Below are 23,122 nucleotides of genomic sequence, written 5' to 3'. Positions count from 1 at the left end.
CTCCCAAAATCTATTTCGTGTCGACACCCACGAGGTATACAATGTACGTATGAGAGGTCACGACGTAGAACGATAGAGTAATAGACGACGTATCGCGTAAAGCCTCGCGCGAAGCACGCGACGTGAAAGCTTGGGACGCGGCGCGAAATGGTCCGCGGGACAGGGTGACGCGTAAAATTATCCCGCATACGGTAGAGATTCGGGGGATGTTTCGCGCTCATCAAGAAAACAATATAGCCGCACCCCGTGGCGAGCTTACCACCCCCAGCCCGTTAGAGTTTGCCGTTCCCCCGTTCCTCTCCCGTTACGGAGGGTGGTGGTGGTTGGAAGCGGTCGCTGCAAGGCCGTAACCCCCGATGCCACCACCTTTCCGCCGCCCTAAACACTCGATGGTTTATTCATGAGGGCTCTCTCACCGCGATAACACTGATTCGTTTAATAAACGGCCGCTGCCGGCGCGGAGTGGGCCCCCAAGAGCACCGACAACGTTATTCAAACGGACAATATATCTCCGAGGCTTACGGCTGCCAAGACTACGCTCTTCTCTACGCTCTTCTCTGCTTTGCGCTTCGACGAAAGGCGAATCTCGCTCTTTTCTTCTTCAACTCGCGGGAACCTGCTCTGGCTGGGCTCTCCCGCTGGTGCACGCGTACCAGAAGAATAACTTTTGCTCGCCTCCGCCCCAAAAACTTCGGCTTTCTTTTTTCCCCGACGTCATCCGACGCCTCTATTTTTGCTACCTCTGGCTCCGTTCGAAATTTTCATACCGGAAGAACCTTTTCTTTTCTTCAAATACTTTATTCAAAGTCACACCAACTACGAGGCTATCGCGTCATTGATTACAATTTAATTATTATATAGTTTCTTTAACACGTTGATCGCCACGTCACCCATATGCGGGTGATAGTGCATTTCACTGAAGAACTAACGAAATTAATTCCGAAAGTTAAGCTTCAAAGGGAATGAATTTAAATGAAACACGTGTATTTTGATGAAGTTATAAAGATACATACCAAATTTGATTATGTAGTCTCCAATTGTCTGAATAATATTTAATTCTAGCAGAAATTTTCATGAATATCTCTCTGGCAGTCAACGTGTTAACGTGTTAACACTTAACGTGTTATATTTGATTAATATCTTGACTAATTTGAGAAATTCGTTTCCGTTGTTGAGCTTTTGTTGAGCTACTGTTCCTGTCCTCAAGCCAGGAAAAGATCCGACAAACCCTGAAAAATTATAGATCGATATCGCTCACAATGTTTGCAAGTTACTGGAGAAAATAGTGAACACACGATTGAGATGGATGTTAGAAAAAAAAACAATGTGTTTATCTATAAATAAATATCTTATGTCACTAGACATTGAGAAAGCTTTTAAAATGATGTAGAGACACAAGGTTTTAAACATCCTCGAAACCAATAAAATCGATGGTAGCTCTTATAAACAATCGCTGTTTGGCTCTTATAAACAATCTTAGTATTAAACTATCAATAATATGATCGGAAAATCAAAGTACAAATTGCCAAAAATCATAAATAGTTGAGTTAATGAAAGAAAAACTTGGTTTTTTTATTTTATGAAGGTAATCTGTTTTACGTTGATTATTGCACCTATTGGTCCAGTCTTGCTCGTTATAAATTACCAGTCTAGCACGAGCTTTTTTTTGAATTATCGATATCTAAGTACCGTACCGACTTCAGTTCAAATAATAACAGAGACCAGAATACAATTTTATTAGATGTATGATTTCATTTGTTATATATTGAAACAGTGTGAAATTGTTCGAGCAAAGTAAACCGAGAGGTCGATCGTACTCGCAGGAATTGTACAAACAATCGACATCCTTCTTTCATCGAATAAAAACGTTCGAGGCGAGGACAAAGACGAACGTAGGGAGAAACGAGACTATTATCGCCAGCGATATTTATTTTTCTGCCGGACTGTTCTTATCTCTAATAGATCGCCCCCTCGTTAAAGTCTTAGATAAGGCCGTGCGAGTGGACTAGAACCAGCCCTGGGGAACGGTTAGCCTCTTCCGGTCATTTTCAATCCGAACCCAGACCCCTATTAACCTTTTCTAAGCTTCACGGATCTCGCGTCATACCGGATTTACTGCGGGAATTGTACTGGCAATGCTTATAAACTGCGTATCGAAATGATACGAACGCTTGGATTTTCGAGGTTTCGGTGTCTTAAAACAGTTTCCTTAGAAAACCAATTATACTACGATATTCAAGGTGCCAAAAAACCACTGGACACCCATTATATTTCAATGTGGAAAGAATTATCGTTACTATGTATAACTAAAAGTCGAATTTTTAAAGAATAAAAAATATACGAACACTTGTTGGAACAAGAATTTGATTAAATTTCATATCAACTGCATTTCATTGTTTGAATCTTACTTTGCTCATACTCGAAAAGTATGCATTCTGCGTACAAAACAATCACTCAAATTACTTTAAAGACATGATTCTCGTATTTAAAGAAGATTTATTTATTGTTTAAATAATAAGTCTTCTTAATAATTAATATTAATTATATATATTATAATTATATTATTATTATATATTAATATTATTATTATATTATTATAATATTATTATATAGTTACATATGTAACTATTGTCAGAAATTAATATTCAATTGGTCCAATCAATAGATATTAAAATATTGACAACTTTCTCACAATCAATGTATTCGAGTGAATATAATAAATGTTTAATTATGTCGGAGATAATAAGTTTTAATTGTTCCAATCAATAGACATTAAAATATAGAAATATATCTCCCGATTACTTTTTCTCAACTTTTCATGTTCCGAAATATTACTTTCTCGAAAGAACATTGATATAATAATCTAAAACTTTAAAATGCATTTAAATATGTACACCTCCGAATTAATTGAATATTTGTATAATTTTCGAGATATTGAACGATTTATCTGACGATGAGAACAATGGTGAACATAGTACATATATAGTACATATACATGTACATACGCACACAAAGTGGTCAGCCGGGTTAGTGTTAAACAGCAAGAGGAATCAGCTGTCAGCTGTCAGATTCTCTATCGCGATTAATTCGTCGTCATTTGTAATTCATTCGATCGAAAATATTTTGGTAGAAAGATTAGTTGCGTTACTAGAATGCTATTTATTTTATACGAAGCACGTTTTGTAGATTCTATTGCAGAAAATATTGTCGTGTGCAAATGTGAGGTTAGAAATTTCCAATTTTGAACGGAATAAGTGAATATATGTTTAGAGTTGAAGTAATAAATATAGTAAATATAAAAATAAGTGATGCACAATGTCTCCTGACCCAACGCAACAACCTATAGAGGAAACTTTAAATGCACCTACTTTACAACTCGATGCTAGAGGAGCAAATGAATCGGACAGTGAAGATGATGATGTAGGAATGGCAGGATATGTACCCTTATCTCAAGTACCTACAGATAGTGATCCCATGTTATACGAAGACGAAGTACGCTACTTGTTTTATAGTTCATTATTCATATGCAGAAACATTTATCTTATAATCGTGTACTTTACTTGTTAGGATGACGAATGGGCATCCAATGCAGGCGAATCCAATCAAACATTACAGCTTCCATCTTTAGAACCACATCAAGTAAGTATTTATATAGATTGCAACGCTAATGCTAATTATTTCTTTGTACTATAATATGTTTCGTATAGGATTGTATGTCAGAAACAATTGAAGTTTGGTCATCTCCACATAATCGATCGAATATCGACATGGACGCAGAGAAAATTAATCAAGTAAAATCTATGATGGCAAGTTTCATGTTACCAACTGCAGCAATTCCAGAATGGGCAAATACTATATCTGAAGATCAATGGAAAGAACAACTTATCGGCCGCATTAAAGAAATACAGAATAGGGAAAAGTAGATTTAAGTATTTTAATTAATGCTGTTACACGAAATATGTAATTGCTCGTAAACATACTTCTTTTTCTGTTTCTTTAAGTTACAAATTCAGGTTACATTTTATGTAAAAATAAAAATGAAATTGCAATATCTCTGGTTTTACACAGTTCTGTGTATTAGATGTAACGCGTTGTCTTCAGTTGTATACAGTAGACAAAACCGACCTTATGTAAATTACGAGAAATAAAATTATTTATTTTATCTTAATCGCATTCTAGATTTAGAAATGCAAGCCATATCTTTTTTATTATAAGTTTGCATCTCATCATTGTTAACGCATTTCACTTTGTACTCGCATTTGGTTTTTATTTGTTATGGTTAATGATTACATGATTGCGTGATATGATATTGTTCAATATATGAAATCATGCTTTTCTTCAGTCATACTTTGAAATAACACACATGCATCATCGATAGTCATCGAATAAGAGCACAATGCACTTATAGTTCATGTTCTGCGCTGATAGCGACGGCTTTGCTCTGATTCAGCTTCATTCTTAAGGTCGCGACATCGTCTTCTATTCTGATCAGTTTTCGGAATTTCTGAAAGAAAAAATGATCCTCAGAATTTTACAGAACTTGGAGACAATAGATCATTTTTAAGTTATGTACCTCAGAGGTAGTTCCTGATGTTGTGCACCAAATGTAAATCATATAGCCCGGAATACATAACATCGACGAAAGGCCAGAAAGCCATCCTAATACATGACTCCACCAAGGATACTCGTACGTTAGGTATTTCACAGGGACGAACTTAATTATGTTGAATGTAAAGACACCCTAATTTAAATTTTTCTTTTTATTCCTCGTTATTTTGGTCGGCATTTTGTAACTTGAAGCATCTAGATTCTAGATCTAGATTTTATATTTAATAAAGTACATCTTACCACACAAATGACAGGAGTAGTAAATGTCCAGCATATCTTCCACCAACAACAAGGATAATAACCAATCATGTCACGAATGCCATCATAAAAGCGGTTCACTCCGAATGCCCAAGAGATAGCGATGCATTCGAAAAACATTAAAAAGAGGAGACAAAATCCACTGACGGCATACGAGTCTAATAATTGAAATACATACATTCCTCCCTGAAAACGACATGAAAATATTTTTTTGATTAATCCACATATCCTGGATATACGATTATGTTTATACGGCCACTATTTCCATTACGTACTTACTTCGGTAACGCAAGTAAGGCCGATCAAATAGGAGACAAAACAGACAATCGCTATGAACAACTCTTTTCGCTTTCTAAGAACGTGCGGCCACTCGTCTACCGCCGCTGTTATGAAGCCCTCAACTGTACAAAACTATAAAACATAACAATCGATCGTAATTATCGAAGATAGTTTCGTTAAGATATGTTAAGTTACCTGACTGTCTAAGCCAATAAGTATAAGCATAAAAAAGAATAAACAAGCCCAAATCGATGATCCAGGTAACTCAAGAACCGCGGAAGGATAAACCAGGAAAGCTAATCCTGGACCTAGTCGAAAGAAATTGTAAAAATAACGATATTAAAAGGAAACAAAATTTACGCATGCTGTTCCTTGATTTAATATAAAACGTAGTTACCGGAAGCAGCTACATCCGCAACTGGTTTTTGTTGTTCGTGAGCCATGAAACCTACTACAGAGAATATGACAACGCCGCTGAGCATACTGGTACACGAATTCACTGTGCAAACGATAAGTGCATCTCTGAAACAAATACATCAATTTTCGTTCATTGTTTCAGAACGCCAGAGTACACTATCGATTCAATTATATTTTAGCCATTTGAGAAAAACGTCCGTGTAATCTTGAAATCTCGAAAAAATGACTTCAAGAGAAATTTAATTTGTTCAATAATTATGTCTTCTCTTCGAACAGTTTCGTTTTGTTCCGATCAGTTTTTTTTCATAAAGAACGGATACATTTCGATGTTCCTATGCTAATGGCCCACCCTGTATACTCGAAGGAAATTACTCAATGGAAGCGTGCATTATTCGGAGGAAGTACTTAAGCTACTCACTTGTAAACGTTATTGTTGAACTTGTTGTAGCTTCCGAGGGCGACCAACGCTCCTAAACCCAGCGCGTAAGAGAAAAATATTTGCGTCACCGCGTCGATCCACACCTACGGGTATTCATGGAAATATTAATTAATCAGCGATCCAACGAGGCGCAGCATTTACTGAAGCAAGGATAATTAACGTTTCAGTACTTCGGGATCGCCGAGTTTCGATAGGTTTGGCGTTGCGTAATATTTCAAACCTTCCATCGCTCCTGGAAGTGTTAATCCTCTTACCAACAGAAGTGCCAGCAACGCGTACGGAAATAACGATGTAAAATAAACGACCTGTGCGAATGTTAACGATTAATAATATTCACTTTCGTTTAGGAGAAATACATATAGTGGATGGTAAGTGTATCGGCACTCTTAATTTTTTTTTTAGCAACGGGTAATATGTTAGTTCGAATTGTTTCTATTAGGTCGTCCCATAAGTTCGTGCCGAAGACAGTGTCGAAATTTAATTAAAAAAACCACAGAAATTTTCTAGTAACGGTATAATGACTATCCGAGAGAGGTGAGAAACTATTGCGAAATGAGACAGATTATCTTTTCTTGTGACACTTGAGAGTATGTTTCACATATTAATTTGAGAAATAGAGGTATAAATAGCGCGAACTTTTAGGACGACCAAATATTTGTAACTTATTATGCTTAGTATTGCGTTCCGAAAACAAGACATTGGAAGCAAAGACATCCGGGAAACGATTGTACCGAATATATCATTTGTTCGTAAAAAGTTGTTGCAACAAAAACGTAACCGTGCAAATACTTCTTTTACCCATCGTATACAACTGTTTGAATTTACTTTTCCTGTCCATTTCACGCCTTTCCAAATACAGAAGTAACACATGATCCAAACTACGGCTAATGTGCCCGCCAGTTCCCATCTCACGCCACCGACGTTTTCCACGCCGTCGGAGATTTGAAGAGTGCGTCTCCTTTTTCGAGAAAAAAGAAGAGAACGAATGAAGTATCAACTCCGAACGAAACGATTTATGATTCGATACTAATCGAGGCTTCTAAGCGTAATATGTTTCAGGGATTAAATGACACATCAACATTTTTGTCAACTAAATGCAGAAACAATTTACGCGGAACTGAATCGAATAATACACGAAAAAATTGTATATAATTCGTGTATTGCATATAAGAAATATACAGGGCGTCCCAGAAATGTTGGAATTCTTTGAAAGGGATGGTTCGGGGGGTTATTTGAAACAATTTTTTCTTTAGTGAAAATGTTATGCGAGGCTTCGTTAAGAACCGCGCTACGCTATCGCGGAGCTTATGCTACTGCGGCTGTCTAGTGCAGACCCTATGCTACTGCGGCTCTCTTAGTGCGAAGGCTAAGCTACTGCGGCTGTCTAGTGCAGACCCTATGCTACTGCGGCTCTCTTAGTGCGGAGGCTAAGCTACTGCGGCTGTCTAGTGCAGACCCTATGCTACTGCGGCTCTCTAGTGCGGAGGCTAAGCTACTGCGGCTGTCTAGTGCAGACCCTATGCTACTGCGGCTCTCTAGTGCGGAGGCTAAGCTACTGCGGCTGTCTAGTGCGGAGGCTAAGCTACTGCGGCTCTCTAGTGCGGAGGCTAAGCTACTGCGGCTGTCTAGTGCAGACCCTATGCTATTGCGGCTCTCTTAGTGCGAAGGCTAAGCTACTGCGGCTGTCTAGTGCGGAGGCTAAGCTACTGCGGCTGTCTAGTGCAGACCCTATGCTACTGCGGCTCTCTAGTGCGGACCCTATGCTACTGCGGCTCTCTAGTGCGGAGGCTAAGCTACTGCGGCTGTCTAGTGCAGACCCTATGCTACTGCGGCTCTCTTAGTGCGGAGGCTAAGCTACTGCGGCTGTCTAGCACTGGCCTATGCTACTGCGGCTGTCTGAACTCGCGCTCCGATTGTTTTGGACTTTTCCGTTAATATCTCCTTAACGTAGCCTCGAACAACATTTTCACCGAGGAAAGAGTTGTTTGAAATCACCTCCTCCCCGAACCACCCCTTTCAAGGAACTCCAACATTTTTGGGACAGCCTGTCTACCAAAGTTTGAAAACGGCAGAGTTAGCATCAGCCATGAAGTATCGAGCAGTAAAAGCCTGAAATATCTAAAATAATGATCTCTTCGTTGCGTGAACTTACTCCCAGAATTCTTTCACCGGATCCCTCAGCAAGGTGTGACTTACATTGCCGAGCGAAGTGGCGCATATAGTGTCGTCGTTCTCAGGCCAACACATCGCTTCCAAACGTTCCGTGGTGGTGAGACAGTAATGCGTGTTCCAAGGGTTGTCGCACGTTCTCCACGGCACGTCTACGCAGACGAATCGGGAAGAAATTTCAGTAAATCTGATTAATTTCGTTAAACGCATCGCACGTGCCATTTTCGTACCGATTCGCAGCGAGACTAAGAAGTAGAAGAGCGCCCACGCCAGTATGATGATGTAGTACACGTTCGTCCAGCAGGAGAGCACGCATGTGGCGTATCCGATACCTGTTTGCGAGGAATCGGTTAAACGTGATTCTGTTGGTATTAAAGCAATACAGAAAAGATATCGCTTGTTCGATGTCTTTTTGTTTGGTAGTGCAATACCACCGCGGGAAAATAAGTTACGCGTTATTTGTATATCCATATCCTTTTGGCTCGTGTGGTCATATTTTTCAGTCCTATTTAAAAGTCTGACACATTCAAAAATATACAACGGTGCTATAGTTATGTTCTTATCGTTACCATTGTACAACCATTATTGGGAGTTTTTCACTTTACTCCTGATTCTCGAGTGTTTCCTAAGGTTTCTTTGTATTAGGTCGAAACATCGTGAAAGTAAATTATATTATTTCTCTGACGCCAATTGTATCAAGTTTATTCAATTATCTGATAAGTCAAGCGAAGAAATGGAAACATCGATGTTATTTGTTCGTGAGAAAGTTGAATGTTACGAGGCAAACGACGAGCTCGAACCTTTGAAAATCGGAGCTATCTTGAAGACGCCTAATCCGCCTATAGTCATCATCTGACCCAAAGACAACTCCATTAGGAACATCGGCACGCCGGCGAGTGCAAGAGCGATGAAGTAAGGAACCATGAACGCACCGCCGCCATTTTTGTAGCAGAGGTAAGGAAATCGCCACAGGTTTCCTAATCCTATCGCTAATCCGACTACAGATAGGATGAACTCGACCTGGAAATAGAACACGAATTATTGCTTGAAAAGAAAAGCGAAAAATATTCCTTAAGGTTCTCTCTGACGAAGAATACTTTTCGTAGTCGAAGACTGGAAAAATGTGCGCTCTCGAGAAAGTGAAATTTGAATTTATTCGGAAATTATGGCAAACAATATGTAGGACATCCAGTTGACGAACAGAATAAAGTAAAATACAAGATACCGTCGTCAGTGTAATAAGTATTCGTACAGGAATCAATTCAAAATAAAACTTCATATATTTATTTTATTAATAAATTTTTGGGGAAGAAATAATTGACCAACATTCCTAGATATTTTTAGAGTAGAATTTGCATCGATTAAAGTTTATTACTTTTAATGTTAATCTCTTATTTCTTATTAGTTTCATTTTAAACTGGTTACTGTACGAATACTTCTTACACTGACTATAATTCGATATAATGTATAATAAAATCCCTTTCACGTGTGTTTCTAAAATTGATCGTTGCTTAGAAATGTCAACGAGGAAAAAAGCTACCTTTATTTGGACTATGTATTCAATATGAGGTTGCTTATTCACCTTGCTGCTCCAAGTTCCTCGTTCCGGCAGCGATTTTGTATCCTTCGTACCGGTGGATTGCAAACACTGAATAGTCTCGAAGCGGAATTCTTGATCTTTCCCGCCATTTGAGACTCTCAAGGGCGGTTCGGCGAACAAGGCTTTCAATTCTTGGACGGGACTGACGGGCTTCTGTGGCAGAGGACTTGTGGACCTGTCTACCTTAGGTACTTTGGATCCGCTAGAAGGCATTATTTTTCGTCCGGATTGCAAGGTAGACCGAATTCACCTCATCCTATCATGTCTCGATCGGATCTATAACAAACGTTTAGAAGTAAACCGTGAAAGTCGACTTGTGTCTCATTCGCATTGTCGTTTAATTAACACGTGATTCATATTTAAAAAAACAAAAGCCAAACAAACAATCGTCTCTATTCGTTTTGTTTTAATGTTTTATAGACGATACAAACAAATATTCCGTTCGAGACATGTGATTCGTGTTGAATTTAACGGATAATTTTTCCAACACTGTACAAGGATATTACAGTGACGTATCGTGGTCTATCGAGATGTTTTGCTAATTCAGATAATACTATCGGCGCTGACGAGTTTACAACGAGCACTAGGTGAAAGATGACGCGATCGCTTCTGAGGAACTTTAAATGTTCAGCGGTCATCGTCGTTACGTGAGACACTGCTGTGCAAGGGTCTTGATGATGATGGATGATAGACAACGAGCCACTTCCGGGAATCACGTTTGTCAAACGTTGTTCCCATCGTGCAACCTTGTCCCATTTTAAATTAACCATCGGTGAAAGAAACGATGTCATCGGCGATCATCACGTGGAACAGCGAACAACGACGGGCGGACGTCTCGCCGCAATGGTATCGTGTCCGTTTAAATTTTCAATTCGCTGGGTGGAAGCAATAAATTATTCGTCCGTGGTTTCGTCGTTCCGTCTTGAGCGCTCGATTCGTTAAAGCACGGCGGAAGTCGATAAGTTTCCGAAGACAAACACGAACGAGGATCGATTAACGTCAAATCCACGGGGTGCAATGTCCTTTTAAAGACGTTATTCCGAGTATGAAACGATTTATATCTTCTGCGCTTCAATTGTGTAATAAGCCCAATTGTATAGTAACTGACCCGAACGAATGAACGTAAATAAAGTTTAGGACACTTCCATTCGGTGTTTCTGTCGGTTTCAATTGTTTCATCGACACCAAAGACGTAACGATATATATATATGTTGTAATCGTTTCATCCACCAAATATCAAAAAATTAATGCAAAATTCATACAAAATCTGTCAACACATTAAATAATTTCTACAAGTTTACCTGATTTCGTGTTGCGCCATAATTCCTACAATTACTTGGCGTACAAATTAATTCTAATAACTTTAGTTTGAATAAAAATCTTTATTCGTCATTTTTCTACGTTAAATTACCAACATGCAAAGTCCTCGAGCCGATGGCTATTAAAATTAATCACCCGAGACAATAAATACTGCGATACCATACAGTACGCATAACAGGATGCGATCAAGAATTTTTGTTGATTAAAAACAAACAACAAATAATTAGCGCCATATGTTCCATAAAAAAAAAAAAAAAATAGAAAAGGATCAAAAGTAAAGAGAAGAGAATTATTTGAAATCCTGTTTAGCCGAACGGAACAGTCTTTAACAGACTCGTAACGTAATCACTGATCAAATAATAACTGACACTTTGTTAACAGCCGTGATCGCGCTCGCGGAAAAGGATTGGCGTTCTCTCGCCCATGCAGTTCGAACATTGTACGTACATGTCACAAATTCACCACGAGATCCGAACGTGATTTCTACTAGACCGAAACTTGTTACCGATAATTAGCCCGTGGAACCGTCGTGGATGGAAGAGAAAAAAAAAGAATAAACGACTTGCCACAGAGCGTGTCGTTACGTTCACAAATCGTGCTCGCGAACGGCGAGCGCCGAGATTTCTGCTGTACCCTAGAGATCTACCCCACGGTGCTGTTCAGTCCCCCAAGCACCAACACACCTATCGTTTCATTCAACAAATTGGTGCCACAGTGTCATTCTATATTTAGGTGCGCTATGTGAATGACGAGAGGGCCCCGAAGTCCACTAATAACCGATTCACCATACCGATGGCCGCGAATTCTTCCCTCCTTTGATGAGCATGCTCAAAATACGCTGGATCACACTTGATCTTGACTTTGTCAAGCGTCTCGCGCTAGGTGCCATTTAAATAAAAATCCGCGAATCCACGGGTTTTCAATTATCGTAAATTACAAGACCTGAAACTGTTACTCGTGTTGCCATTCGTGTAAAATTACACATTTTATTATTAATTTAATTCTAGTGCTCTATAATCTACAGGACTAGAATGGTAAATTTAGTTTCGTATAAAAGTGAAATATTGCAAATTTTATTATTAATTTAATTCTAGTGCTCTATAATCTACAGGACTAGAATGGTAAATTTAGTTTCGTATCAAAGTGAAATATTGCAAATTTTATTATTAATTTAATTCTAGTGCTCTATAATCTACAGGACTAGAATGGTAAATTTAGTTTCGTATCAAAGTGAAATTGTAGTCTATTGGAAAAATATATTTGATTTCTTTAATTTATATAATTTTAATATTAATTCTTTAAACCTGAATGTGGCAAGACATATTAAATGCGAAATAAAAAACTGCAGAAATGGCAGCATATTTAGTGACAGGAATGCTTAACGAGGGTTATCATGTCGTAATGAAAAGTATTGGAAATAGTGGGAATAACTATTGGACCAATAACACTAAGTTTCATACAAAATCAGGACTATTGATTTTATTTGGTCAAAAGGAGACGTGTCAAGAACCCTCAAAAGAAGCCTCAAAAGAAGCTAAAATACAGTAGAAAAATGAAGAAAATGTGCTAGAATAAGTGATTGACTTCAGGAGTCCGTTCACATATGAATTTGAGTTTGTAAAAGACTCATAAATTACTCAATAGTATCTACAAATGTTTATATTGAACTTTAATTCGTTTAAATGAAAAGACATTCAAAATTCCCGCGGGAAATTGGCGTTGCCATCTAGCGGTGAACATACGAACTTCGGAGTTTGGTCAGCGCCTCTATCGGGAAAACGCCCAAGTTTGTCGTGAAATAGTTCCCACTGTCAACGCTAGATGGGGCCATTTGTTTGTTTTAATTAAAAAAATAAAGAATTGAGAGTTAAAAATTGGTTTCCATTCAAATTTTAACATTGCGAAGCTGTTCACCTATTTGTTATTGGATATAATAAAAAAAAATCTGGTCGAAACAAATGGCTCCATCTAGCGTTGACAGTAGGAACTATTCCATGACAAACTTGAGCGTTTTCCCGATAAAGGCGCTGATACAAATTCCGAAAATAGTTCGGTATACTTTATATGACTGTTATATTACAAAGATAATTAGATAATATAATACATGTTAATACTTATATCATACCATATGTTTATATGTAAAAAAAATAAAGAGAGAAAAGTAAAGGAGCGAGGACAGTGTAATAAAAATATAGACATGCAATTATCAAAAAAATAAAAGTTTTAGTTGATAGTACGGAAGGAAAACAAAAGTATAAGTTAAGTATTAGATATAAACAGAATATAGAAAGATTCTTTTACGTAAATAAACTCTCATTTCCATAATTTTCAATATAAAAGAAGAAATTTAATTTATAAGATAACTAAAAATGATATAAATTGAGTTTCTATAAAATATTATTATATTATATAAGTATGTCTAAGTAAAAGGCATACTTATAACAGTAAGTAACAAGACAGGAATTAAATTAACCTATAAGAGATAATAATTGTAATGTATTTAGACAATTAGTATAATCATGTAAATATGTATAAAGGTGTAAATAAAAGAGTGTTTCAGTTCAGTTCAATAGTTCGGTATTTTCATCGCTAGATGGCTATTCATTTGACCGAAAATACCGGGAACCCACAAGAGAAATCGTGATAGTTTAAAAGCTTAAAAACGAAGGCTCGTGTCTAATAATATAACCGACCGAGTCAAATAATTTCATAGTTTCAGTTTCAGTTCACGTCAGTTCACATGCGCATTATACCAGCCAATTCATGCAGTCATGTCGCTACAGAACTATATGTTCAGCATGTATTGTGTGTACGTATATATGTATTTATTTCTTATTATTATTAAGGACGAACAATTCAAAATACAAAAACGGATGAGTTCATTCGAATATTCTACACAGTCAAATACTGCGAAAGAAATAATTTGTAACGGTTTTTCAAATATTCACATTCGAACTATATACAAACGGTAGCGGCATTTAAATGTTACGTGACCACGCCGCAGGTAACCGCCTAACAGCTTCCATTTCATCACATTTCATGGTGTTTCATGGTAAACGCCGGTACGATAGAAACCGGAAAATTACTGTGCTTTCGTAAGATCAGGATACATTACAGACGATCATTGTTACTTAAAAATGGGTGCCAAGGGGAAGATGTATGTAATAAAACGCAGTAAGTATTCCGAAATGTAATCTATCTATTATTGTATTTGCATTGATACTTGATGAAATTCAAATCTATTATATTACAAACTAATGTTTACTTTTGTCAGATGGACACAAGGAAGACGTTCATTTTGATAAAATAACATCCAGAATTCAAAAATTATGTTACAATTTAGATATGGACTATGTAGACCCTGTACGTTTAATTATTAAGTATCTCGTTACCAAGCTTACCAAATTAAGATTAACTTTTAAGATAAATTAATTTCGTTTTTATTTGTTTATAGTCTGCAATTACTTTTCGTGTCATCAGTGGCTTATATTCAGGAGTTACTACAGTTGAGTTAGATAATCTTGCAGCCGAAACTGCAGCTACTATGACTACCAAACATCCAGATTATGCTATATTAGCTGCAAGGATTGCAGTCTCCAATCTTCATAAGGAAACAAGGAAAAGTTTTAGTGGTATTGTGAAGAATACATTAAATTAATGTACTCTGGTATTCGATTTATTCTATGATTTGTTTTAGTTTTAATTCTTATGTTTAATTTGTAGATGTAATATATGATTTGTATCATGTAAAGGAACAATATACAGATAAACACAGGCCTGTTATTAGTGAGAAATATTATAATATCATAAAAAATAATGCAAATAGATTGAATTCTGCAATAATTTATGATAGAGACTTTAGTTACAATTATTTTGGATTTAAAACACTCGAGAGAAGTTATTTATTAAAAATACATGGAAAGGTTGTCGAAAGACCACAACATATGTTAATGAGAGTTGCAGTCGCTATCCATGGTGAAGATATCGATAAAGCTATAGAAACTTATAATTTCTTATCAGAAAGATATTTTACACATGCGTCACCAACACTTTTCTCTGCATGTACCACACGACAGCAAATGTCTAGGTATATGTCTAATACATATGATAAAATACACTCCAATCTGTAATCAAAAATTCTCGTTTTTTTTTTACAGTTGTTTTCTCTTGACAATGAGCGAAGATAGCATCGAGGGAATTTATGATACATTAAAAAGATGTGCACTTATTAGTAAATCAGCAGGTGGTATTGGACTCAATGTACATTGTATTAGAGCAAGAGGTACACCAATAGCTGGTACACTTGGTGTGTCTAATGGTTTGGTCCCAATGATTAGAGTGTATAATAATACAGCACGATATGTTGATCAAGGTGGAAATAAAAGACCAGGAGCATTTGCTATATACTTAGAACCATGGCATGCAGATATTTTTGAATTTTTGGATCTGAAAAAAAATACTGGTAATTCACTGATTAATTATACACCTAATTGTATTTTCATACTTGTATAATATTTTGTTTAATTGGGGTTCACAGGTAAAGAAGAATATAGAGCAAGAGAATTGTTTTATGCTTTATGGATTCCTGATCTTTTCATGAAAAGGGTTCTGGAAAATGGTGTTTGGACTTTAATGTGCCCACACGAATCTCCCGGTCTACAGGATGTTTGGGGCGACGAATTTGAAGCTCTCTATACGCGGTACATTATTGAATATTATATAACTGAATATTTTTTTATTTTTATATAAATGTGTTTTATTAGGTATGAAAACGAGAAGAGATACAAACGACAGATTCAAGCTAGAGACCTATGGACCGCTATTATAATTGCACAAGTTGAAACAGGAACTCCATACATGCTGTACAAAGATCATTGTAATCGCAAATCAAATCATCAAAACATAGGAACGATTAAATGTAGTAATTTATGTACAGAAGTTGTACAATATTCAAGTCCAGATGAAGTCGCTGTATGCAATTTGGCTTCAATTGCTGTCAATATGTTTGTGAATGCTACTAGTAGAACTTTCGATTTTCAAAAACTTCGTAAAGTCACAAAAATCGTTACTCATAATTTGGATAAAGTCATCGATGTTAATTACTATCCGATACCAGAAGCGCAAGTATCAAACTTTAAACAAAGACCTATTGGTAAGTATCTAGTTATTGTACATGATTTAAATATGTTTGTAAATATTTGTCATGTATTTACAGGCATTGGAATACAAGGACTCGCGGATACGTTTCTTTTGATGCGATACGCATTTGAAAGCGAAGAGGCACAAAAACTTAACATTCAAATATTTGAAACATTATACTATAGTGCATTAGAGGCTAGTTGCGAAATTGCTATGGAAAAGGGTACATATGAAACTTACAAAGGCAGTCCAGTTAGTAAAGGAGTAAGTAAACTAAATTTTAAGAACAATTAAAGTATAATTCGGCGTTAACTTTACTACCATAACTTTTCTTGTAATGTCGTAGCATATAAATTACGTTATTGCATTTTTAGATTTTACAGTATGATATGTGGAATGTCACCCCAACTGATTTGTGGGATTGGAAAATATTGAAAGAAAAAATTGCAAAATATGGAGTTAGAAATTCGTTGTTAATTGCACCCATGCCAACAGCTTCTACTGCCCAAATTTTAGGAAATAATGAATCTATAGAACCATATACTAGTAACATTTATACAAGACGAGTATTATCTGGAGAATTTCAAGTAGTGAATCCTCATTTATTACGAGATTTAACTGAAAGAGATCTATGGGACGAGGATATGAAAAATGAAATTATAGCAAATAATGGTTCTATTCAGGTTAATACTATGTACACGTTTCGTATACTACTAAATAATTATTCGATAAAAAATTAGTTAATGTAAATGATCGTCTGATAGGCAATTGAACGCATACCAGAAGATTTGAAAGTGCTTTACAAAACTGTTTGGGAAATACCACAAAAAACAATCTTAAAAATGGCGGCAGATCGTGGTGCTTTCATTGATCAATCACAATCATTAAATGTTCACATGGCTAAACCATCGATGGAAAAATTGACATCGATGCATTTCTATGGATGGAAAATGGTAAGTTTAAAACGTTATGCTAATATATTCCTTCTATTTCAAGTGTAATTTTACAATATATTTCTACAGGGTTTAAAGACCGGCATGTATTACTTAAGAACGAAACCGGCAGCAAATGCTCTTCAATTTACAGTCGATAAATCAAAATTACGAAATACCAGCAGTGTTGCGACTAATCAGTCCTTTAATTCAGATAATGAAAGTAACGAGGAATTTACTAATGGAAAAAAGAATGAATGGTTAAATAATAAAAATATCGATGACATCGAAGTTGTGCTGGCATGTTCTCGTGAAAATGGAGATGCATGCATGGCTTGTGGATCATAAATATAGATATTTGTAAGAGTATACGTTGTACTTAAGTTAAGTTTTTTTATTTACGAATATAATAAATGCAAAACGTTTTATATGTTTATAAGTATATGTAAACATGTGATTTTTTAACTATCCTGAAATAAAGTATTTTACTTTTAATTTCATTTACATTGTTCTAATAGCCTGCAAAACTTACCATTCAATTGTGCTTATTTCATAGTCATCGAAAGTTTCTTAACAGTTTTAGATCTTAATAAAACTATTTAATAATAGTAAAAAGGTAGATTAATCGCATAATTTCGTTCGTACGTATCGATAGTTTTAATGCTGGCTATACGATATGAATTCTAAAAAGCGCCATGATTAATGTAAGTTCGCGCCGAAAATGCTCGCAAGTATAATGTTCAGGACTTCTGAATCAGGATCTACATATCCTTGACGATGTAAATTGAATGGCGATCAAATTCCAAAAGTGTCTTAGATTTTCGGTAGCCAAACTAAACTCTCTTTAAGATAATACAAATTTAAAATTTACGATTTAGAATTTTACACGATGCGGGAAAGTCACTAACTGTAGTCAACTATAGTCAAATATGTACTGATAAACTGTATATTCTGTATAATATAGTCGAGTGTTGAGAGATAGCGTCACTACGGTAGTCAAGTAAAATGTCAAATTCCAAGTGTGAGTTGGTGTGAGTAGACTGTATGTATGCAGACATATACAGTAGTCGTTGGTAGACGTGCTCGAATAGTGTCGGATAAATTTCGTTGACCGTCTAGTGTGAATACATTTATTTTGGACAGATTTGTGAGAGATTCGGCATTGCGCTGATTAAATATATATTGTCTTTGTTAGTCGATCGTGGGAAAACAGGAAGATGTAAATAAAATGATACGGTCCCGCAGCAAATTTGGGCAGTGATGTCCCAGCTGATGCGTTTAACATATTTGACAGTTGAAATTTCGTAATTGTTACCCGTATTTTCATATGAGACTTTTTACGCAATTTGCCTAAATTACCGTACGGAATGGCGGATATAGATGACCTATTTCGTTTGAATAAATACGTAGGGTCAGAATCTTTGGCAGAACTTTGTTTTCGAGTGATATGCAAAAATTTAAACATTATTTCGGATAAGGAGCAATGGGATAAAGAGAATTCTTTACGAAATCTCTTAGATGGATTGGTTTTGCCGAGTGAAATATGTGATAAACTTATCGAATACGTTCTACGGAGCGATACAATAGAATTTCACGATGAATTTTTTCATATATTCAGTAACACATCAACAACCAAACTTAAACGTGTTAAAATAGTAAGATCCAACCTGACTAATCAGTCAGTACAGATTTTAGCTTTGCATAAGCTTGTGGAATTAGAACTTATCGATTGCCCTAATGTCACAGAAGCAGCTATCGAATATATAAATGCTAACGCAGCTAATCTACAAAGTTTAGTATGTCGAGGAGAACATTCTTCCATCATTACGGCAGCATTTAGTGGTAAGAATACGAATAAGTCTTTTATTATTTATTATTTATTCATTACAATTAAGTTTCCATCAATGTTGCAAAGCTGTAATATTTGTATATTGTATATCTATTTCTACAAATACAAGTGTATGTATATACTCTACAAAACTTACATATACTCAATCCTCCTTGTAAGTTCAAAAAAGTATACAGAGTTATATACTATGCATTAGTATTCTAAATAATTAAAATTAATATAAATTTAATACAATCTGAACCATGATGAAATATTGATAAATTTAAAACACCAAATGTGTTGTTTATTTTAAAAAGAACAAATAAGATGTATTTAAATATCATTAATTTCAATTACCAGAATATCAGAGACGAGGGTATGTGTTTGAGACACCAAGCCTACGAAATCTGGCTTTAGAATATGTTGGAATTCATCCACAGGAGTACAACATACTTTTGGCTGGATTAACAAATTTAACACATCTGGATTTATCTAATAATTTACATGTAGGCTATTTCACTTCTTTCGACTTGGTCCCCAATTTAATATCTTTAGTTTTACACAATGACAAGATTAATAATCAGGCACAAGCTTTCATTAGCAACATTTGCCATTTAAAAAATTTAAGGTACTTAACTGTCTTTTATTTTACTTTTATTTTATAACAGAATAAAGCAATATCTAATATTTTAAGCAATATGTTTAAATTAATGTTTTAATATTTGTGATTAGGCATTTAGATATTTCCCAACTCGATTCCACGAATGGAAGATTTGAAAATCCTAATACAATATTATCTGATATTGTGAATGGCTTGCCACAATTAACTTCTTTGGATATTAGTGGCACAAATTTAGCAGAAGTACAAATAGTCGATTGTGGAATACAAACAACTGATCAATCCTCTTATTTTGAGTTTAATGATAGTAACAGCAAGATCTGTGATATACCAGGTCTTGTTTCCAGAGTAGACAGACCTTTGCAATTTTTAGGCCTCTATGGAACAAATGAGGCTTGTAGGCGACGTAATATTCCAGCAAAACTGGTAAACAACTGAAACATTACACAATATTTAATTTTATGATATTTTCAGTATTTCATTTTTCTAAATATGTTCTGTTTTTGAATATCAGATAGCAGGAGATGCAAATGAAGACCAAATATTGGTTGCAGCTCATGTTTATATGAATAATAAACCTGGTTTTTTGCTGAAAGTACTAAATGACCTTCATCGTGTGTACAGATATGAAAATTGTCATAGAGTGGATCAAGCACTTTGTGTGATATTGAAAGCAATGGAAAATCATCCACTAGAAAAACAGATACAGATATATGGAAGGTACTTAATCGTTGATAACATTAACTTACATGCTGAGAAATACATACTCCAAACAATCTAATGCAAAGTATAATTTTATTGCAGTGCAACTTTATTTTATGTTATAAAAATGAAAGAAAAAGATGAGCTTGAACCACGGTTGAAAGAAAGAATTGTTTCCATTCTTCTTACTGGAATGAGCATGTATAAGAACGATGAAAGTATAATGCGTAATGGTTGCCTAACATTATGTCAATTCCGTATACCACAGGATGTTGTATGTACCATATTCGTTTGAATTAATAACATTTAGTCTATATAATAAAATGCAATCAGACAAAATTCTTTTTTGTTCAAGATAAATAATTCTTTTTGATTGCATCATTTTTAACAAGCAATTGTTTTTTAGTACATTAAGATGTTATTTAATGAATATAGATTCTATTTCATGAAATAAATTAAAATTTTACATATCATTTATAAAAAACATTTAATTAAAATTAATCATACGAATATTGCTTGGTATGGAAAAATGATTTATAAGCTACATTGATCCAAGCATTATCATGTTCAACAGTTTTTAGCATTGTATTTTACATTAATAATTTTGAATGTTAAAAGCAACTATAAATATCATTTGATTGAAATATTCATTACTAATTAAAGAACGATAATACTTGAATTGACATTGTTTTTAAATAATTTAATTTAAACCTGTATGAATTCTAAAAATGTATCTAACTGTATTATGTTATTTATGTTTTATGAGATGTCGAATTATGAAACATTGGTGAAACTACTTTTACATTCGGTTAAGCACGCACAGCAAGGATGTTATGTTCAACGTATTGGAACATTTATTCTAAATATTTTGGCATGTCACGTGACAGGCAGAGAAAAACGTTTATTAGGCAACCTTGGTTGTATTAAGACAATGCTTAAGTTAATACAATATAGAGTTATTCATAACATATACGATGATGTTTTGGAAGTAGCATGGTCAACTATGTGGAACATGACTGATGAGACTCCTGTAAATTGTGAACGATTTTTTAGTGAAAATGGCATGGTGCTTTTTCGTAAGTGCGCGAAGGTATGTAGTATTATAATTTAATTAAACAATTTAATAAATAGAAAAGGTATTAAATTATTATACACAAAATTTATTTTCACAGCAATATCGTCACAAACAAGAATTACTGAAAAATATGATGGGATTACTGGGCAATGTGTCAGAGATCCAACATCTGAGAGTACATCTAGTACAAGAGCAAGACATGATACTTTTTGAAAACTTATTGCATTCTGAAAGTGAAGACATTGAGGTATTGTAATGTCTTTAATTCGATCAATAATTGTTCATATGCAGCATCTAAACTCTTCGTTCTATGAATAGATACCTTATAATGCTGCCGGTATATTAGCTCATATAGCATCTGATGGTGTTGAAGCATGGACAATTAAGATACCAACTAGAACTGAAATGCTTGAACTTATGGTTAAAGCTATCGAACAATGGGACATATTTTCAGAACGTAATATCAATTATCGGTCGTTTTTACCATTATTACGTTTGTTAGATGTATACCATACACCACAGTGTCAACATTGGGCAGTTTGGGCTCTTGCTAACCTCACAACTGTTTACCGTAAGAATATATTCGCTAAGAATTTTGAATAGAAACGTAAAAAAACAAGTAATTTGTATTAAAACCGTAATTATTCTTTAAACAGCTCATAAATACTGCATATTGGTTGTACGTGAAGGAGGTATTGAAAAATTAAATACATTAATGTCTGATCCAAGGCCATACGAACGGATAAAAGAACTTGCGCATTTTGTGATTCAGAATTGTTGTCATAGTAACAACTCTAACGATACATACGAGTATCAATCGTCTGTAAATGTAGAATATGGTTTAGGTGATTAAGAAATAACTTGCTGTTTTAATTTAAATACCATTTGAAGTAAAATATTTAATATTTATACTTCTAACCATCAAGTGTGAGTAAGGTTATTAAGACATACTAAAATTTATATGTTCATTTGCTGGAATGTAAATTTCAAGTTGAATCTCAGAATCAAACTGCTCAAACAATCCTACTCACACTTTTGTTACATGAATATTTACTTGCATATTTTATTTATTACATATTATGAAAAAAAAATTATTATCATATTCATCATTAATTAGTTGATATAAAATATTTTTTATATTTATTATCGATCTTTATAAATAATATTCAAATCCAAACGTGTTTTTGGTTTATGTAAATAGTCATAATGTATTATATACAAGGAAAAGTTGCAACTAGACTAAGCTTATATTTTTCTGTTTTAAATACTGATAATGAGCTGAAGTAATGAAGTTTGATGTTGAAAGGTTATGTTAAGTTTCATATGTTTTTGTGTGAATTCTTTGTAGATATTTGTATTATAAGTAAACATTTTCAGTTGCCATTAAATTTTCTTTCATAGAAAAATCTTAAATAAAGACTATGTTAGGTTATTATGTAAATATAATTAAGAATAAATAACAAAGTGAAATAAATTAGATTTACGTGTTTGTACATTTATACTATGATGATCGAAATTCTTTTAAACATCAACGCTATTGTCAAATAAAATGAATTGATAAAACAAACATTACATTACAGACTTATAATAAATTTATAGATTTCATATAGATTTGAATGACTTCGACAAGGACATTACACAAATTATTATCTAATTGATTGTTATTATAATTATTATACAATATTAATGTATGCATGTAATGAATTTGCAAAAAAAACCTGATCTATTTAATGTATA

The 23,122-nt window shown here is 34.7% G+C and overlaps 4 protein-coding genes across 6 annotated transcripts; 3 read left to right on the top strand and 1 right to left on the bottom strand.

Annotated features, from left to right (window-relative positions):
* Positions 1-3,009: 3,009 nt before the first annotated feature.
* LOC128875080 (male-enhanced antigen 1) lies at positions 3,010-4,053 on the top strand. Its single transcript, XM_054120410.1, has 3 exons — positions 3,010-3,492; positions 3,568-3,639; positions 3,708-4,053. The coding sequence occupies exons 1-3, from the start codon at positions 3,316-3,318 to the stop codon at positions 3,921-3,923; spliced, it is 465 nt and encodes a 154-aa protein (XP_053976385.1). The 5' UTR covers positions 3,010-3,315; the 3' UTR covers positions 3,924-4,053.
* On the bottom strand, positions 3,943-11,787 carry LOC128875074 (sodium- and chloride-dependent GABA transporter 1-like). 3 transcript variants are annotated; one of them, XM_054120402.1, is made up of 14 exons: positions 11,538-11,769; positions 9,753-10,046; positions 8,971-9,190; positions 8,401-8,502; positions 8,154-8,322; positions 6,827-6,959; positions 6,172-6,306; positions 5,981-6,084; positions 5,543-5,667; positions 5,341-5,453; positions 5,146-5,277; positions 4,849-5,052; positions 4,574-4,741; positions 3,943-4,504 (listed from the first exon to the last, which is right to left on the bottom strand). In XM_054120402.1, exons 2-14 carry the CDS (start codon positions 9,981-9,983, stop codon positions 4,403-4,405), a joined length of 1,938 nt encoding a protein of 645 aa, XP_053976377.1. In that variant the 5' UTR covers positions 9,984-10,046; positions 11,538-11,769; the 3' UTR covers positions 3,943-4,402. The 3 variants fall into 3 exon arrangements, 2 of the variants coding, with proteins under 2 accessions (XP_053976377.1, XP_053976379.1); XM_054120404.1 differs by lacking the exon at positions 11,538-11,769 and adding an exon at positions 10,277-10,413; XR_008456755.1 differs by lacking the exons at positions 3,943-4,504; positions 4,574-4,741 and having other exon boundaries at positions 4,910-5,052; positions 5,146-5,267; positions 11,538-11,787.
* Positions 11,788-13,750: 1,963 nt separating this feature from the next.
* On the top strand, positions 13,751-17,661 carry LOC128875070 (ribonucleoside-diphosphate reductase large subunit). Its single transcript, XM_054120398.1, has 12 exons — positions 13,751-13,899; positions 14,095-14,264; positions 14,365-14,453; positions 14,545-14,722; positions 14,814-15,177; positions 15,248-15,552; positions 15,628-15,790; positions 15,854-16,242; positions 16,306-16,493; positions 16,604-16,912; positions 16,994-17,182; positions 17,252-17,661. Exons 2-12 carry the CDS (start codon positions 14,228-14,230, stop codon positions 17,507-17,509), a joined length of 2,469 nt encoding a protein of 822 aa, XP_053976373.1. The 5' UTR covers positions 13,751-13,899; positions 14,095-14,227; the 3' UTR covers positions 17,510-17,661.
* Positions 17,662-18,201: 540 nt separating this feature from the next.
* LOC128875073 (protein zer-1 homolog) lies at positions 18,202-22,864 on the top strand. Its single transcript, XM_054120401.1, has 9 exons — positions 18,202-19,003; positions 19,350-19,617; positions 19,722-20,034; positions 20,123-20,328; positions 20,413-20,584; positions 21,077-21,400; positions 21,483-21,632; positions 21,704-21,956; positions 22,042-22,864. Exons 1-9 carry the CDS (start codon positions 18,529-18,531, stop codon positions 22,236-22,238), a joined length of 2,358 nt encoding a protein of 785 aa, XP_053976376.1. The 5' UTR covers positions 18,202-18,528; the 3' UTR covers positions 22,239-22,864.
* Positions 22,865-23,122: the final 258 nt, after the last annotated feature.

Source organism: Hylaeus volcanicus, chromosome 4, assembly GCF_026283585.1.
Source record: "Hylaeus volcanicus isolate JK05 chromosome 4, UHH_iyHylVolc1.0_haploid, whole genome shotgun sequence".
Classification (NCBI taxonomy): Eukaryota; Metazoa; Arthropoda; class Insecta; order Hymenoptera; family Colletidae; genus Hylaeus; species Hylaeus volcanicus.
This window is presented reverse-complemented; position numbering and strand designations above follow the sequence as displayed.